General features: G+C 43.0%; 1 protein-coding gene across 2 annotated transcripts in view; it reads right to left on the reverse strand.

The window, feature by feature from the left end:
• Positions 1 to 1,315: 1,315 nt before the first annotated feature.
• Positions 1,316 to 18,963, reverse strand: part of LOC311149432 (complement component receptor 1-like protein) — a 35,015-nt gene continuing 17,367 nt past the window's right edge. Inside the window, exons 10-16 of one of the 2 annotated variants that reach the window (XM_084186631.1) lie at positions 18,618 to 18,691; positions 18,336 to 18,518; positions 17,323 to 17,499; positions 8,593 to 8,628; positions 6,616 to 6,657; positions 4,518 to 4,563; positions 1,316 to 2,555 (exon numbers count right to left, since the gene is read on the reverse strand). In XM_084186631.1, coding sequence (XP_084042757.1) covers positions 2,534 to 2,555; positions 4,518 to 4,563; positions 6,616 to 6,657; positions 8,593 to 8,628; positions 17,323 to 17,499; positions 18,336 to 18,518; positions 18,618 to 18,691 — 580 coding nt within the window. In that variant the 3' untranslated portion in view covers positions 1,316 to 2,533. The remainder of the gene's footprint in view (positions 2,556 to 4,517; positions 4,564 to 6,615; positions 6,658 to 8,592; positions 8,629 to 17,322; positions 17,500 to 18,335; positions 18,519 to 18,617; positions 18,692 to 18,963) is intronic. The other variant, XM_084186632.1, reaches the window with a different exon arrangement.

The following is an 18,963-nucleotide window of genomic DNA, read 5'->3' on the forward strand; positions in this document are numbered from 1 at the left end:
GAAATAACACATATGGAACCAAAAATGCATTCCAGTAACCAGAAAAGTGTTAACAAATCTAAATGTATTTGAGATTCTTAAAATAGCCACCCTTTGCCTTGATGACAGCTTTGCACACTCTTGGCATTCTCTCAACAAGCTTCATTAGGTAGTCACCTGGAATGCATTTCAATTAACAGGTGTGCCTTGTTAAAAGTTAATTTGTGTCATTTATTTCCTTAATGCGTTTGAGTCAATCAGCTGTGTTGTTACAAGGTGTGGGGGGGGGGGGGGGGGGGTATACAGAAGATAGCCCTATTTGGTAAAAGACCAAGTCCATATTATGGCAAGAATAGCTCAAATTAGCAAAGAGAAACAACAGTCCATCATTACTTTAAGACATAAAGGTAAGTAAATCCAGAACTTTTAAAGTTTCTTCAAGTGCAGTCGCAAAAACCATCAAGCGCTATGATGAAACTGGCTCTCATGAGGACCACCACAGGAATGGAAGATCCAGAGTTACCTCTGCTGCAGAGGATAAGTTCATTAGAGTTACCAGCCTCAGAAATTGCAGCCCAAATAAATGCTTCAGAGTTCAAGTAACAGACACATCTCAACATCAACTGTTCAGAGGGGACTGTGTGAATCAGGCCTTCATGGTCGAATTGCTGCAAAGAAACCACTACTAAAGGACACCAATAAGAAGAAGAGACCTGCTTGGGCCAAGAAACACGCGCAATGAACGTTAGACCGGTGGAAATGTGTCCTTTGGTCTGGAGTCCAAATTTGAGATTTCTGGTTCCAACTGCCGTGTCTTTGTGAGACACGGTGTGGGTGAACGGATGATCTCCGCATGTGTGGTTCCCACCGTGAAGCATGGAGGAGGTGGTGTGATGGTGCATTGCTGGTGACACTGTCTGTGATTTATTTAGAATTCAAGGCACACTTAACCAGCATGGCTACCACAGCATTCTGCAGCGATACGCCATCCCATCTGGTTTGGGATTTTGATTTTCAAAAGGACAATGACCCAACACACCTCCAGGCTGTGTAAGGGCTATTTAACCAAGAAGGAGAGTGATGGAGTGCTGCATCAGATGACCTGGCCTCCACAATCCCCTGACCTCAACCCAATTGAGATGGTTTGGGATGAGTTGGTCCTCAGAGTGAAGGAAAAGCAGTGCTCAGCATATGTGGGAACTCCTTCAAGACTGTTGGAAAAGCATTCCAGGTGAAGCTGGTTGAGAGAATGCCAAGAGTGTGCAAAGCTGTCATCAAGGCAAAGGGTGGCTCTTTTTTAAACACAATTAAATATAGCTAGCTCTCTCTCTCTCTTGGTTCTCCTTCATTTTTGAAGAAATTAAATTTGTTCAAAACTGTTCAACTATTGTATTTTTCTCTCTTTGAGTCAACTACTCACCAGATTGTATGTACTGCAGTGCTAGCTAGCTGTAGCTTATGCTTTCAGTACTAGATTAATTATCTGATCCTTTGATTGGGTGGGCAACATATCAGAGCACTTGCAGCATGAACTGACAGGTTGGAGGGCGTCCTCTGGAAGTTGTCTTAATTACTGTGTAAGTCTATGGAAGGGGGGAGAACCATGAGCCTCTTAGGTTTTGTATTGAAGCCAATGTAACAAGAGGAGGACGGAAGCTAGCTGTCCTCCGGCTACACCATGGTGCTACCCTACAGAGTGCTGTTGAGGCTACTGTAGACCTTCATTGCAAAACAGTTTGTTTAAATAATTAATTTGGTGATGTGAATATATTTAGTATAGTTTTATCTAAAAAGGATAACCTTTTTAATGTTTCTCTATTTGAAAAATAATAAATTCACTGAGGATGGTCCTCCCCTTCCTCCTCTGAGGAGCCTCCTCTGAGGAGCCTCCACTGGTGTGTATGTGTGTATATGTGAGTATGGCGACTACATGTGTATGAAGTGTGTGAGCTTGTGTGTGTGTGTGTTTTCTTTGTCTCTTACTTACTCCAGGAGTATTACTTACTACTCGAACTACAGGAGATGGTGTGTTGGCTGATCAGCAGTCTAATGGCCTTGAGATAGAAGCTGTTTTTCAGTATAGAGCCAAATTTAAAAGTTTTAGCTTCACTGTCCAAATAAATACGCAGGGGAATCATTGGACATTTTAACAGATATGATTTCCTTCTATTTCTTTCTTTCAGAGGGCGCAAAACTGGCTTTGTGATGCAGGGTTGCCCTGAAGGGAAGCTTCCATACATAAGGGAGAATATTAACTAAGAATGTTGGCAATGAGAAAGCAGGCTCAGATAAATAAATAGTTATTTGTGAAGTACACTGGAAAAATAAGTAATAAGGTTATGCCACTCCTTAAGCACAAGCTTCCAAATGGGAGTGAACCAATTCATTCTTCATCTTGAGGTTTCTAAACATCACGTAATAGATGTTTGAAAGGATATGGACCCAGTGTTTGGGAGGTGCTGCTGCATTCATAAGCAGGATGGTAGGACATTCAGGGGCTTACATCACAGCAGCCTGTTCACTGTGACTCCCTTCTCAAAGAAGCAAGAGGAGACTAAAGCAAATAAGACTTTGTACTGAAAAAGAAAACAATAAATACAGTTAGACAACTCCAGAAAATACATTTCACATTTATTTCTACACCTGCCCTGCCCTACTAAAAGAGTGGACCTGTGGAACATAAACATGATAAATCTGTTGGACTTGGATACATACAATATACATAAAAATGTGGACACCCCTTCAAATTAGTTATTTGGCTATTTCAGCCACACCCGTTGCTGACAGGTTTATAAAACCGAACACACAGCCATGCAATCTCCATAGACAAACATTGCCAGTAGAATGGCCTTACTGAAGAGCTCAGTGACTTTCAACATGGCACCGTCATAGGATGCCGCCTTTCCAACAAGTCAGTTCGTCAAATTTCTGCCCTGCTAGAGCTGCACCGGTCAACTGTAAGTGCTGCTATTGTGTAGTGGAAACGTCTAGGGACAACAACGGCTCAGCCGCGAAGTGGTAGGCCACAACAAGCTCACAGAACGGGACCGCCGAGTGCTGAAGTGTGTAGCGTGTAAAAACACTCACTACCGAGTTCCAAACTGCCTCTGGAAGCAATGTCAGCACAATAACTGCTCGTCGTGAGCTTCATGAAATGGATTTCCATGGCCGAGCAGCCGCACACAAGCCTAAGATCACCATGCACAATGCCAAGCGACGGCTGGAGTGGTGTAAAGCTCGCCGCCATTGGAATCTGGAGCAATTTGGGTTTGGCGTATGCCAGGAGAACGCTACCTGCCCCAATGCATAGTGCCAACTGTAAAGTTTGGTGGAGGAGGAATAATGGTCTGGGGAGTTTTTTCACGGTTCGGGCTAGACCCCTTAGTTCCAGTGAAGGGCAATCTTAACGCTACAGCATACAATGATATTCTAGACGATTCTGTGATTCCAACTTTGTGGCAACAGTTTGGTAAAGGCCCTTTCCTATTTCAGCATGACAATGCCCCCGTGCACAAAGCGAGGTCCATACAGAAATGGCTTGTCGAGATTGGCGTGGAAGAACTTGACTGGCCTGCACAGAGCCCTGACCTCAACCCCATCGAACACCTTTGGGATGAATTGGAACGCAGACTGCGAGCCAGGCCTAATTGGCCATCATCAGTGCCCGACCTCACTAATGCTTTTGGCTGAATGGAAGCAAGTCCCCACAGCAATGTTCCAACATCTAGTGGAAAGCCAAGTTGGGGATCACGGTTTCATTTCAAGGTTCAAGAGGTCATCATGATTACCCATCAAAATAAAAACATTTAGCATTTCACTGCTAATTCATACCCAATCACGTCACCCATATTTTCTTATTATATACAATTAAATCAAAACGGTGTGGTCAGAAGCCCATCTGCTACAACTCTCTGTCTTCAGAGTTATTAGTGGCCACATTTCCTGAGTATACGACTCGAGAGCTGTAACCCAAAAGTCAAGCACTGGTTATCATGTCTGTATTTCTGGGTGACCAGGAGGCCAAACCTAGAGTGGAACCCAGAAGTGCTAACAATCCACTCGTTGCCACGTGTCATATGCCAAACTGTTTGCTATATGACACAAAGTGGTAAGGAGTGGAATGTTAGCAGAAAACAGGTCTGGATACCAGGCTAAACCCATTGCCCCACCAATCAGTCACACTTGCTCACCACGTGTGTGACAACCCCTCTGGACCTCTTCAACGACAGACACACCAATCAGCTCAATGTTTAACAACAATATAATATTTTTCGGACAAAATGGCCATTGCGTTTACTTTGCAGCTTCACTAATGTGGCTGGAGTGTGTGTATATTGATATTAAAACACCAGAAAGCTTTGCAAATGTAAATCATGCAGCATTTAGCTGAAACCGGCATAGATGGCTACGGTGCCTGTGTAAGAACACATGAAACTGAGCAACAGTTGTTTTAGTGAGCACAAAGAAAAGAGGGAGGAGCCATAACAGGAAACAAGCCTTGATTGGATGTTAGTTAATGAAATGAGACAACTTCTTACCGTCCTTTAAATTTGTAGATTATAAATCCTATAATACAAACACAGACTAGAAAGAAAAAGGAGAATTTTGAATCCATGAGGTAATATTCTGTTTAACATATGAAAGTTAATTTTTACTTGGCGTAGAGTTTAAAACCACAACATTCCTTCTCCTTTTCCTTATTGTGACCAACATGAATACAAATAATGGGATGTCAACAGAATGTGGTATTGTTATAGGTTTGTATGCCAGTAACAATAGAACATTATTACAAATAACTTAATGTCAGTCCTGCAAGGTAAGGGTTGAACGGAATACTACCAATGTATTAAAAATACATTGGTGAGTATGTTAGAAAATATACACTGCTCAAAAAAAAAAAAAAGGGAACACTAAAATAACACATCCTAGATCTGAATGAATGAAATAATCTTATTAAATACTTTTTTCTTTACATAGTTGAATGTGCTGACAACAAAAATCACACAAAAATTATCAATGGAAATCAAATGTATCAACCCATGGAGGTCTGGATTTGGCTACAGGCTGATCCAACTACAGGCTGATCCAACTTTGATGTAATGTCCTTAAAACAAGTCAAAATGAGGCTCAGTAGTGTGTGTGGCCTCCACGTGCCTGTATGACCTCCCTACAACGCCTGGGCATGCTCCTGATGAGGTGACGGATGGTCTCCTGAGGGATCTCCTCCCAGACCTGGACTAAAGCATCTGCCAACTCCTGGACAGTCTGTGGTGCAACGTGGCGTTGGTGGATGGAGCGAGACATGATGTCCCAGATGTGCTCAATTGGATTCAGGTCTGGGGAACGGGCGGGCCAGTCCATAGCATCAATGCCTTCCTCTTGCAGGAACTGCTGACACACTCCAGCCACATGAGGTCTAGCAATGTCTCGCATTAGGAGGAACCCAGGGCCAACCGCACCAGCATATGGTCTCACAAGGGGTCTGAGGATCTCATCTCGGTACCTAATGGCATTCAGGCTACCTCTGGCGAGCACATGGAGGGCTGTGCGGCCCCCCAAAGAAATGCCACCCCACACCATGACTGACCCACCGCCAAACCGGTCATGCTGGAGGATGTTGCAGGCAGCAGAACGTTCTCCATGGCGTCTCCAGACTCTGTCACATGTGCTCAGTGTGAACCTGCATCTGTGAAGAGCACAGGGCGCCAGTGGCGAATTTGCCAATCTTGGTGTTCTCTGGCAAATGCCAAACGTCCTGCACGGTGTTGGGCTGTAAGCACAACCCCCACCTGTGGACGTCGGGTCCTCATACCACCCTCATGGAGTCTGTTTCTGACCATTTGAGCAGACACATGCACATTTGTGGCCTGCTGGAGGTCATTTTGCAGGGCTCTGGCAGTGCTCCTCCTGCTCCTCCTTGCACAAAGGCGGAGGTAGCGGTCCTGCTGCTGGGTTGTTGCCCTCCTACGGCCTCCTCCACGTCTCCTGATGTACTAGCCTGTCTCCTGGTAGCGCCTCCATGCTCTGGACACTACGCTGACAGACACAGCAAACCTTCTTGCCATAGCTCGCATTGATGTGCCATCCTGGATGAGCTGCACTACCTGAGCCACTTGTGTGGGTTGTAGACTCCGTCTCATGCTACCACTAGTGTGAAAGCACCGCCAGCATTCAAAATTGACCAAAACATCAGCCAGGAAGCATAGGAACTGAGAAGTGGTCTGTGGTCACCACCTGCAGAACCACTCCTTTATTGGGGGTGTCTTGCTAATTGCCTATAATTTCCACCTGTTGTCTATTCCATTTGCACAACAGCATGTGAAATGTATTGTCAATCAGTGTTGCTTCCTAAGTGGACAGTTTGATTTCACAGAAGTGTGATTGACTTGGAGTTACATTGTGTTGTTTAAGTGTTCCCTTTATTTTTTTGAGCAGTGTATTATTGGTACAGCAACAAGTAAACATTGTTGCATGATGACTAGATTTGAAAATGTTCAACAAATACTGCTTATCCCATTATTCTTTATAAGATGGAATATAGTACAATTCTTATTTGTTTAACAGGTCACCATGTTGGACTGTTACTGTCATTATCCACACAACTTGTCATTCAAAATAACATCTATTGCAACTTACCAAGTCCACCTATAACACCCCCTGCTATTTTCCCAGCGTGGCCTGTAAGAGAAACAAACAAATGAATTTGCAGTCAAGATGAATCATCACTAAATAGTCTAAATAATGCTTGAACCATCAAAGAGAACATCATATACTGTACAACATGTATGGATGACAGCTAACTATTGTAACATCGTATACAACACCTATAGATGGCAACTGGTTGACAGCTTACTGTTGTAACATCATATACAACACCTATAGATGGCAACTCGTTGACAGCTTACTGTTGTAACATCATATACAACACCAATAGATAGCAACAGGGTGACCGCTTACTGTTGTAACATCATATACAACACCAATACAGTGGGGAGAACAAGTATTTGATACACTGCCGATTTTGCAGGTTTTCCTACTTACAAAGCATGTAGAGGTCTGTAATTTTTATCATAGGTACACTCCCACTGTGAGAGACGGAATCTAAAACAAGAATCCAGAATATCACATGGTATGATTTTTAAGTAATTAATTTGCATTTTATTGCATGACATAAGTATTTGATCACCTACCAACCAGTAAGAATTCCGGCTCTCACAGACCTGTTAGTTTTTCTTTAAGAAGCCCTCCTGTTCTCCACTCATTACCTGTATTAACTGCACCTGTTTGAACTCGTTACCTGTATAAAAGACACCTGTCCACACACTCAATCAAACAGACTCCAACCTCTCCACAATGGCCAAGACCAGAGAGCTGTGTAAGGACGTCAGGGATAAAATTGTAGACCTGCACAAGGCTGGGATGGGCTACAGGACAATAGGCAAGCAGCTTGGTGAGAAGGCAACAACTGTTGGCGCAATTATTAGAAAATGGAAGAAGTTCAAGATGACGGTCAATCACCCTCGGTCTGGGGCTCCATGCAAGATCTCACCTCGTGGGGCATCAATGATCATGAGGAAGGTGAGGGATCAGCCCAGAACTACACGGCAGGACCTGGTTAATGACCTGAAGAGAGCTGGGACCACAGTCTCAAAGAAAACAATTAGTAACACACTACGCCGTCATGGATTAAAATCCTGCAGCGCACGCAAGGTCCCCCAGCTCAAGCCAGCGCATGTCCAGGCCCGTCTGAAGTTTGCCAATGACCATCTGGATGATCCAGAGGAGGAATGGGAGAAGGTCGTGTGGTCTGATGAGACACAAATAGAGGTTTTTGGTCTAAACTCCACTCGCCGTGTTTGGAGGAAGAAGAAGGATGAGTACAACCCCAAGAACACCATCCCAACGTGAAGCATGGAGGTGGAAACATCATTCTTTGGGGATGCTTTTCTGCAAAGGGGACAGGACGACTGCACCGTATTGAGGGGAGGATGGATGGGGCCATGTATCGCGAGATCTTGGCCAACAACCTCCTTCCCTCAGTAAGAGCATTGAAGATGGGTCGTGGCTGGGTCTTCCAGCATGACAACGACCCGAAACACACAGCCAGGGCAACTAAGGAGTGGCTCCGTAAGAAGCATCTCAAGGTCCTGGAGTGGCCTAGCCAGTCTCCAGACCAGAACCCAATAGAAAATCTTTGGAGAGAGCTGAAAGTCCATATTGTCCAGCGGCAGCCCCGAAACCTGAAGGATCTGGAGAAGGTCTGTATGGAGGAGTGGGCCAAAATCCCTGCTGCAGTGTGTGCAAACCTGGTCAAGACCTACAGGAAACGTATGATCTCTGTAATTGCAAACAAAGGTTTCTGTACCAAATATTAAGTTCTGCTTTTCTGATGTATCAAATACTTATGTCATGCAATAAAATGCAAATGAATTACTTAAAAATCATACAATGTGATTTTCTGGATTTTTGAGATTCCGTCTCTCACAGTTGAAGTGTACCTATGATAAAAATTACAGACCTCTACATGCTTTGTAAGTAGGAAACCCTTCAAAATCGGCAGTGTATCAAATACTTGTTCTCCCCACTGTAGATAGCAACTGGGTGACAGCTTACCTCTGGCTGCTGGGGGACCAGGGCCAGGTACACGATCTGTTACACAAAGAAGTGATATTAAGGTTTGCGCGCACACACACACAGTAAATACTTTATTTGAATCCACCAATCAAATCTACAAAAACAATATCCAAACACTTCAAAAAGGTCCCTGTATTCATGGCACTCAAGGGTACAGAAAAAGCACCTTCTCCAAACAGCTAGGCTGCCCACGACAGCTGAAACAGAGCAGTACCTAGCCAATTGCTTTGCCCTAGTTTTTGTCAGGCCCACAGTCTGGAGGCTACGCACTGCAAGCCTGTGTACGTGGCTGAGACTGCCAAATATCAGCGCCACAAGCTTGCACCTACACCCGAGGCTGTCCAAGCATGCCACAATTTCCATTGATGTTGCGACAGTCGATGTTCACACTCAGAGAAATTCGGCCAAGTATACCCGCCCACCAGATGGACTGGGGATGGGTCGTGAATGCTCCATTGCTGCTGGTAGACTAGGCCACTGAGTAGGACTTGTTTGAAAGCTGATTTTAGCGTTGCAACAAGGCACATATGTACCAAAAGTGTCCAAAACATCATCCGACCTTCACTGCATTAACGACGTCAGTTACAACAGGTGTGCGTAAGTTATGCTAGTAAATAACCATGTTTTGCCACCGAGCTGCAGCACTCATGTCTGTTCCCGGCGAGCATGCACACACACACACACACACACACACACTAGAATGGCCTTACTGAAGAGCTCAGTGACTTTCAACGTGGCACAGTCATAGGATGCCACCTTTCCAACAAATCAGTTCGTCAAATTTCTGCCCTGCTAGAGCTGGACCGGTCAACTGTAAGTGCTGTTATTGTGAAGTGGGAACATCTAGGAGCAACAACGGCTCAGCCGCAAAAGTGGTAGGCCACACAAGCTCACAGAACCGGACCGCCGAGTGCTGAAGCGCGTAAAACACATCTGTCCTCGGTTGCAACACTCACTACCGAGTTCCAAACTGCCTCTGGAAGCAACGTCAGCACAAACACTGTTCGTCGGGAGCTTCATGAAATGGGTTTCCACGGCCAAGCAGCCGCACACAAGCCTAAGATCACCATGTGCAATGCCAACCGTCGGCTGGAGTGATGTAAAGCTCGCCACCATTGAACTCTGGAGAAGTGGAAACGCGTTCTCTGGAGTGATGAATCACGCTTTAACATCTGGCAGTCCGACTGACACATTTTGGATTGGTGGATGCCAGGAGAACGCTACCTGCCCCAATGCATAGTGCCAACTGTAAAGTTTGGTGGAGGAGGAATAATGGTCTGGGGCTGTTTTTCATGATTCGGTCTAGGCCCCTTAGTTTCAGTGAAGGGCAATCTTAACGCTACAGCATACAATGACATTCTAGACGATTCTGTGCTTCCAAATTTGTGCCAACAGTTTGGGGAAGGCCCTTTCCTGTTTCAGCATGAAGACGCCCCCATCAGTACCCGACATCACTAATGCTCGAGGATAGTGGAAAGCCTTCCCAGAAGAGAGGAGGCTGTTATAGCAGCAAACGGGGGACCAACTCCATATTAATGCCCATGCTTTTGGAATGAGATGTTCAACAAGCAGGTGTCCACATACTTTTGGTCATGTAGTGTTTGTATATACAGTGCATTCGGAAAGTATTCAGACCCCTTGACTTTTTCCACTTTGTTACGTTACAGCCTTATTATAAAATCGATTAAATTGTTTTTTTCCTCCTCATCAATCTACACACAATACCCCATCATGACAAAGCAAAAACTGGTTTAGAAAAAATTTAAAATGTATAAAAGATAAAAAACTGAAATATCACATTTACATAAGTATTCAGACCCTTTTATCAGTACTTTGTTGAAGCACCTTTGGCAGCGATTACAGCCTCTAGACTTTTTGGGTATGATGCTACAAGCTTGGCACACCTGTATTTGGAGACTTACTCCCATTCTTCTCTACAGATCCTCTCAAGTTGTGTCAGGTTGGATGGGGAACGTCGCTGCATAGCTATTTTCAGGTCTCTCCAGAGATGTTCGATCGGGTTCAAGTCCAGGCTCTGGCTGGACCACTCAAGGACATTCAGAGACTTGTCCTAAAGCCACTCCTGCATTGTCTTGGCTGTGTGCTTAGGGTCGTTGTCCTGCTGGAAGGTGAACCTTCACCCCAGTCTGAGGTCCTGAGCGCAATGGAGCAGGTTTTCATCAAGGACCTCTTTACTTTGCTCCGTTCATCTTTCCCTCGATCATGACTAGTCTCCCAGTCCCTGCCGCTGAAAAACATTCCCACAGCATTATTCTGCCACCATGCTTCACCGTAGGGACAAGTCTCTGAATGTCCTTGAGTGGCCCAGCCAGAGCCCGGACTTGAACCCGATCTAACATCTCTGGAGAGACCTGAAAATAGCTAAGCAGCGACATTCCCCATCCAACCTGATAGAGCTTGAGAGGATCTGCAGAGAAGAATGGGTGAAACTCCCCAAATACAGGTGTGACAAGCTTGTAACGTCATACCCAAGAAGACTTGAGGCAGTAATCGCTGCCAAAGGTGATTCAACAAAGTACTGAGTAAATAGTCTGAATACTTATGTAAATGTGATATCAGTTTTGCAAAAATTTATAAAAAACTGTTTTTGCTTTGTAATTATGGGGTATTGTGTGTAGATTGATGGGGGGGGGGGGATATTTAATCAATTTTAGAATAAGGCTGTAATGTAACAAAATGTGGAAAAACTCAAGGGGTCTGAATACACTCTGTGTGTGTGATATATATATATAGCGGTCTGGAAAAAATTAAGAGACCACTGCAAAAATATACGTTTATCTGGTTTTACTATTTCTAGGTATGCGTTTGGGTGAAATTAACATTTTTGTTTTATTTTTAAACTACTGACAACATTTCTCCCAAATTCCAAATAAAAGTATTGTCATTTAGAGCATTTATTTGCAGAAAATGACAACTGGTCAAAATAAAAAAAAATATGCAGTGTTGTCAGACCTCGAATAATGCAAAGAAAATAAGTTAATGTTCATTTTTAAACACCACAATACTAATGTTTTAATTTAGGAAGAGTTCAGAAATCAATATTTGGTGGAATAACCCTGATTTTCAATCACAGCTTTCATGCGTCTTGGCATGCTCTCCACCAGTCTTTCACATTGATGTTGGGTGACTTTATGCCACTTCTGGCGCAAATATTCAAGCAGCTCGGCTTTGTTTGATGGCTTGTGACCATCCATATTCCTCTAGATCACATTCCAGAAGTTTTCAATGGGGTTCAGGTCTGGAGATTGGGCTGGCCATGACAGGGTCTTGATCTGGTGGTCCTCCATCCACACCTTGATTGACCTGGCTGTGTGGCATGGCACATTGTCCTCAGCCTTGGGGAACAATGTCAGAGCAAAAGGAAGCAAGTTTTCTTCCAGGACAACCTTGTACGTGGCTTGATTCATGCATCCTTCACAAAGACAAATCTGCCTGATTCCAGCCTTGCTGAAGCACCCCCAGATCATCACCGATCCTCTACCAATGTCTCCGTCTAACCATTAGACGACCAGGTGTTGGGCAAAGCTGAAAATTGGACTCATCAGAGAAGATGACCTTACTCCAGTCCTCTACGGTCCAATCCTTATGGTCTTTTGCAAACCTCAGCCTGGCTCTTCTTTGCTTCTCATTGATGAAGGGCTTTTTTCTAGCTTTGCAAGACTTCAGCCCTGCTCCTAGGAGCCTGTTTCGAACCGTCCTCGCCGTGCACTTCACCCCAGCTGCTGTTTGCTATTCTTTTTGTAGGTCACTTGATGTCATCCTACGGTTGTTGAGTGACATTCGAATGAGTTGGCGGTCATCCTACGGTTGTTGAGTGACATTCGAATGAGTTGGCGGTCATCCCGGTCAGTAGAGAGTCATTTTCGCCCTCTGCCAGTCTGTAGCTTTGTTGTCCCCAATGTCTGCTGCTTGACCTTGTTCTTATGAAGCGCCGTCTTTGAAATTTTAAGGATGGAAGCAACCTGACGCTCACTGTATCCCTCTGCCAGTAAAGCCAGAATTTAACCCTTATTTCCTCACTCAAAACTTTCCTTTTCAACTCTTTTGGCATGGTCAATAGTTATTTCATTAATATTACTTTTGAGGTACTATTAGCACTGTTTTTGCCATCCAGCTGGTCCTATTGCAAGAGGATAGTGATGACCACAGCAGTGGTTTTTATACTTTTCCTCGTTAAATAAGATTTGGTTCATGTGATCAACTAATCAGTACCTAATTCAGTAGAATGAGGTGTGCCTGTGTTGGAATTCAACAGACACTGGAATGGAATGGCTGTCATATATGTAGAGATGCTGATTTAAGAAACATTTGCAGTGGTCTCTTAATATTTTCCAGAGCTGTATGTATGTGTGTGTGTATGTATGTGTGTATGTGTGTGTGTGTGTGTGTGTGTGTGTGTGTGTGTGTATGTATGTATGTATGTATGTATGTATGTATGTATGTATGTATGTATGTATGTACGTACAGTGAGGGAAAAAAGTATTTGATCCCCTGCTGATTTTGTACGTTTGCCCACTGACAAAGAAATGATCAGTCTATAATTTTAATGGTAGGTTTATTTGAACAGTGAGAGACAGAATAACAACAACAAAATCCAGAAAAACGCATGTCAAAAATGTTATAAATTGATTTGCATTTTAATGAGGGAAATAAGTATTTGACCCCTCTGCAAAACATGACTTAGTACTTGGCAATCACAGAGGTCAGACGTTTCTTGTAGTTGGCCACCAGGTTTGCACACATCTCAGGAGGGATTTTGTCCCACTCCTCTTCGTAGATCTTCTTCAAGTCATTAAGGTTTCGAGGCTGACATTTGGCAACTTGAACCTTCAGCTCCCTCCACAGATTTTCTATGGGATTAAGGTCTGGAGACTGGCTAGGCCACTCCAGGACCTTAATGTGCTTCTTCTTGAGCCACTCCTTTGTTGCCTTGGCCGTGTGTTTTGGGTCATTGTCATGCTGGAATACCCATCCACGACCCATTTTATAATATTAATAATAATATATAATAATAATATAATATAATAATATGCCATTTAGCAGACGCTTTTATCCAAAGCGACTTACAGTCATGCGTGCATACATTTTTTTTTTTGTGTATGGGTGGTCCCGGGGATCGAACCCACTACCTTAGCGTTACAAGCGCCGTGCTCTACCAGCTGAGCTACAGAGGACCACATTTTTTAATGCCTTGGCTGAGGGAAGGAGGTTCTCACCCAAGATTTGACAGTACGTGGCCCCGTCCATCATCCCTTTGATGCGGTGAAGTTGTCCTATCCCCTTAGCAGAAAAACACCCCCAAAGCATAATGTTTCCACCTCCATGTTTGACGGTGGGGATGGTGTTCTTGGGGTCATAGGCAGCATTCCTCCTCCTCCAAACACGGCGAGTTGAGTTGATGCCAAAGAGCTCGATTTTGGTCTCATCTGACCACAACACTTTCACCCAGTTCTCCTCTGAATCATTCAGATGTTCATTGGCAAACTTCAGACAGGCCTGTATATGTGCTTTCTTGAGCAGGGGGACCTTGCGGGCGCTGCAGGATTTTAGTCCTTCACGGCGTAGTGTGTTACCAATTGTTTTCTTGGTGACTATGGTCCCAGCTGCCTTGAGATCATTGACAAGATCCTCCCGTGTAGTTCTGGGCTGATTCCTCACCGTTCTCATGATCATTGCAACTCCACGAGGTGAGATCTTGCATGGAGCCCCAGGCCGAGGGAGATTGACAGTTCTTTTGTGTTTCTTTCATTTGCGAATAATCGCACCAACTGTTGTCACCTTCTCACCAAGCTGCTTGGCGATGGTCTTGTAGTCCATTCCAGCCTTGTGTAGGTCTACAATCTTGTCCCAGACATCCTTGGAGAGCTGTTTGGTCTCGGCCATGTTGGAGAGTTTGGAATCTGATTGATTGATTGCTTCTGTGGACAGGTGTCTTTTATACAGGTAACAAACTGAGATTAGGAGCACTCCCTTTAAGACTGTGCTCCTAATCTCAGCTCGTTACCTGTATAAAAGACACCTGGGAGACAGAAATCTTTCTGATTGAGAGGGGGTCAAATACTTATTTCCTTCATTAAAATGCAAATCAATTCAAACATTTTTGACATGCGTTTTTCAGGATCTTTTTGTTGTTATTCTGTCTCTCACTGTTCAAATAAACCTACCATTAAAATTATAGACTGATCATTTCTTTGTCAGTGGGCAAATGTACAAAATCAGCAGGGGATCAAATACTTGTTCCCCCTCACTGTATGTATGCATGTATGTATGTATGTATGTATGTATGTATGTATGTATGTATGTATGTATGTATGTATGTATGTATGTACAGTGGGGGGGAAAAAGTATTTAGTCAGCCACCAATTGTGCAAGTTCTCCCAATTAAAAAGATGAGAGAGGCCTGTAATTTTTATCATAGGTACACGTCAACTATGACAGAAAAAATTAGAAAATAAATTCCAAAAAATCACATTGTAGGATTTTTAATGAATTTATTTGCCAATTATGGTGGAAAATAAGTATTTGGTCAATAACAAAAGTTTCTCAATACTTTGTTATATACCCTTTGTTGGCAATGACACAGGTCAAACGTTTTCTGTAAGTCTTCACAAGGTTTTCACACACTTGCTGGTATTTTGGCCCATTCCTCCATGCAGATCTCCTCTAGAGCAGTGATGTTTTGGGGCTGTCGCTGGGCAACACGGACTTTCAACTCCCTCCAAAGATTTTCTATGGGGTTGAGATCTGGAGACTGGCTAGGCCACTCCAGGACCTTGAAATGCTTCTTACGAAGCCACTCCTTCGTTGCCCGGGCGGTGTGTTTGGGATCATTGTTGTGCTGAAAGACCCAGCCACGTTTCATCTTCAATGCCCTTGCTGATGGAAGGAGGTTTTCACTCAAAATCTCACGATACATGGCCCCATTCATTCTTTCCTTTACACGGATCAGTCGTCCTGGTCCCTTTGCAGAAAAACAGCCCCAATGCATGATGTTTCCACCCCCATGCTTCACAGTAGGTATGGTGTTCTTTGGATGCAACTCAGCATTCTTTGTCCTCCAAACACGACGAGTTTAGTTTTTACCAAAAAGTTATATTTTGGTTTCATCTGACCATATGACATTCTCCCAATCATCTTCTGGATCATCCAAATGCACTCTAGCAAACTTCAGACGGGCCTGGACATGTACTGGATTAAGCAGGGGGACACGTCTGACACTGCAGGATTTGAGTCCCTGGCGGCGTAGTGTGTTACTGATGGTAGGCTTTGTTACTTTGGTCCCAGCTCTCTGCAGGTCATTCACTAGGTCCCCCCGTGTGGTTCTGGGATTTTTGCTCACCGTTCTTGTGATCATTTTGACCCCACGGGGTGAGATCTTGCGTGGAGCCCCAGATCGAGGGAGATTATCAGTGGTCTTGTATGTCTTCCATTTCCTAATAATTGCTCCCACAGTTGATTTCTTCAAACCAAGCTGCTTACCTATTGCAGATTCACTCTTCCCAGCCTGGTGCAGGTCTACAATTTTGTTTCTGGTGTCCTTTGACAGCTCTTTGGCCTTGGCCATAGTGGAGTTTGGAGTGTGACTGTTTGAGGTTGTGGACAGGTGTCTTTTATACTGATAACAAGTTCAAACCGGTGCCATTAATACAGGTAACGAGTGGAGGACAGAGGAGCCTCTTAAAGAAGAACTTACAGGTCTGTGAGAGCCAGAAATCTTGCTTGTTTGTAGGTGACCAAATACTTATTTTCCACCATAATTTGCAAATAAATTCATTAAAAATCCTACAATGTGATTTTCTGGATTTTCTTTTGTCAATTTGTCTGTCATAGTTGACGTGTACCGATGATGAAAATTACAGGCCTCTCTCATCTTTTTAAGTGGGAGAACATGCACAATTGGTGGCTGACTAAATGCTTTTTTTCCCCACTGTGTATATATATATATATATATATATATATATATATATATATATATATATATATATATATATATATATATATATATATATATATATATATATATATATATATATATATATACACACACACATATACAGAGTGGGGAGAACAAGTGTTTGATACACTGCCGATTTTGCAGGTTTTCCTACTTACAAAGCATGTACAGGTCTGTAATTTTTATCATAGGTACACTTCAACTGTGAGTGACGGAATCTAAAACAAAAATCCAGAAAATCACATTGCATGATTTTTAAGTAATTAATTTGCATTTTATTGCATGACATAAGTATTTGATCACCTACCAACCAGTAAGAATTCCGGCTCTCACAGACGTGTTAGTTATTCTTTAAGAAGCCCTCCTGTTCTCCACTCATTACCTGTATTAACTGCACCTGTTTGAACTCGTTACCTGTATAAAAGACACCTGTCCACTCACTCAATCAAACCGACTCCAACCTCTCCACAATGGCCAAGACCAGAGAGCTGTGTATGGACATCAGGGATAAAATTGTAGACCTGTCTGTCACATCAATTTACTGTTGTTATCCCTCTACATACCATATTGTCTTATCAAAATAGTCTAAATATGTTTACATGAGATCATTTCAATTCAAAAAGTAAGTTTGCTGACACATTGGTCTTCTGGTCCTAAACACCAAATGACGCGCAAAATATCTGATCTAAAATATAGGCTAAAGTGTGTTAAATAAACACTGAAACAAGTCTTACCTTTGCATATGGGATCAGGAGCTGACCAGCCTTCTATTTCACAGGTCAAACTGGCCATTCCCTCCATCTTATATCCATCTTTGCACTTATACGTCACAAAAGACTTGTGCGTGTAGGGGGGTAGACGACCTTCAGTCCTAACGCCATTCTCAACAACAGGAGTAGGACATGAAACCACTACAGATGTAAACAAAGAGAGATGTTCATTAGCTACTGTTGTGAAGTAAACAAGGTGGCCCAAGTCTCTTAATTATTGGTTTTAGGCTACTTGAAGCAATATCACAATGTTGTTATAACCACCTATTTATGTACATCATGCAACTTATCATGATCTATTCAATAAATAGGCTAGATTTTTTATAACCCACTTCCCCTGAACTCAATGTTGCATCATGGTCTTTAGCGTATAGTACACATTAGGGTGTACACTTTTCAGACCGCTCCCTAGGCTGTCTCTTGGAAATCTGTGCTATCTTATCAGGCTAGATACTGTGATATTTATAAACTTATTTTATCATCTGGACCGTGACCTTGCTCATGATTGTGTAGTGGACAGGGTTGGGTAGGTTCGTTTCTAAATGTAATCCGTTAAAGTTATCTGTCCAAAATTGTAATTAGTTACATAACCTTTGGATTACCCAAACGCAGTAATGTAATATGATTACTTTCCCCTTAAGAGGCATTAGAAGTAGACAAAAATGATCCATCAAACGAATTTCATTTGTCATCATAGTGGTCTCTGACTTGTGGTCAGACTCCCTCAGGTGGAACAAACTTAAAATGTATGCCGTTTTTCAATGCTGAATTGAATGTCATTGAGAAAACAGAAACATGTCGAATCGTTTCTGAATTTAAAAGTAATCCAAGAAGTAGTTTTTCAAAAGTATCTGTAATCTGATTACAATATTTTACCAGTGTGAGCAGTTCATACGAAGAGTTAAATGTTTCGTCAACAACCATAATTATGACTGTTTAAAACAAAGAAGGGGAAAAAAGGCAAGCTTCCAACGTACTTCTACACTCAGGTGGAGCTGGCTGGAATTCTCCGTCCTTGTCACAGGCTATGGATCTAGTTCCAACCAGAGTGTAATCATTCTCACAGCTATATTCCACAACACTTCCATAGCTGTACTCATCTTCAGGTGGGATAACAGGTCCACCGTTGACAATGGTGGGGGGCTTTCCACACTTCACCACTGCAGAGTAGAGTTATGAACAGTTTTAATCTAGACATAAGCATAGAACTGTTGAAGTTATTGTTATTTTCACTTGACATGCTCCTTCAGATGACTAACCTTCACATACAGGAACTCTGCCATCCCAGCCTCCGACCAAACAGTTCCTTACACCGCTGCCCACAAGCGTATAGCTGAAAAATAGAAAGATTAGACAGTATTTGGACCATTGCTTTTAGGATAGCAAGGGTTACAACAGAGACAGCTCTGATCTTAATCAAGACAGTAAAAGAAGATCATAGGCTAAACATTAAAAACATTTCCTTTAGCATTTAGGGAGGGGAAGTTTGGAAATCACAAAATTAGGCCTACAAAATGGACAGCATTGTGAAATATGACAGTTGACATGTTAACGCACTAAGTTCAGCCCATAGAGATAAACTCATCATGGATATAACCAGTTTCA

The sequence above is a fragment of the Coregonus lavaretus genome, assembly GCF_964263955.1.
Source record: "Coregonus lavaretus genome assembly, chromosome: 22".
Lineage (NCBI taxonomy): Eukaryota > Metazoa > Chordata > Actinopteri > Salmoniformes > Salmonidae > Coregonus > Coregonus lavaretus.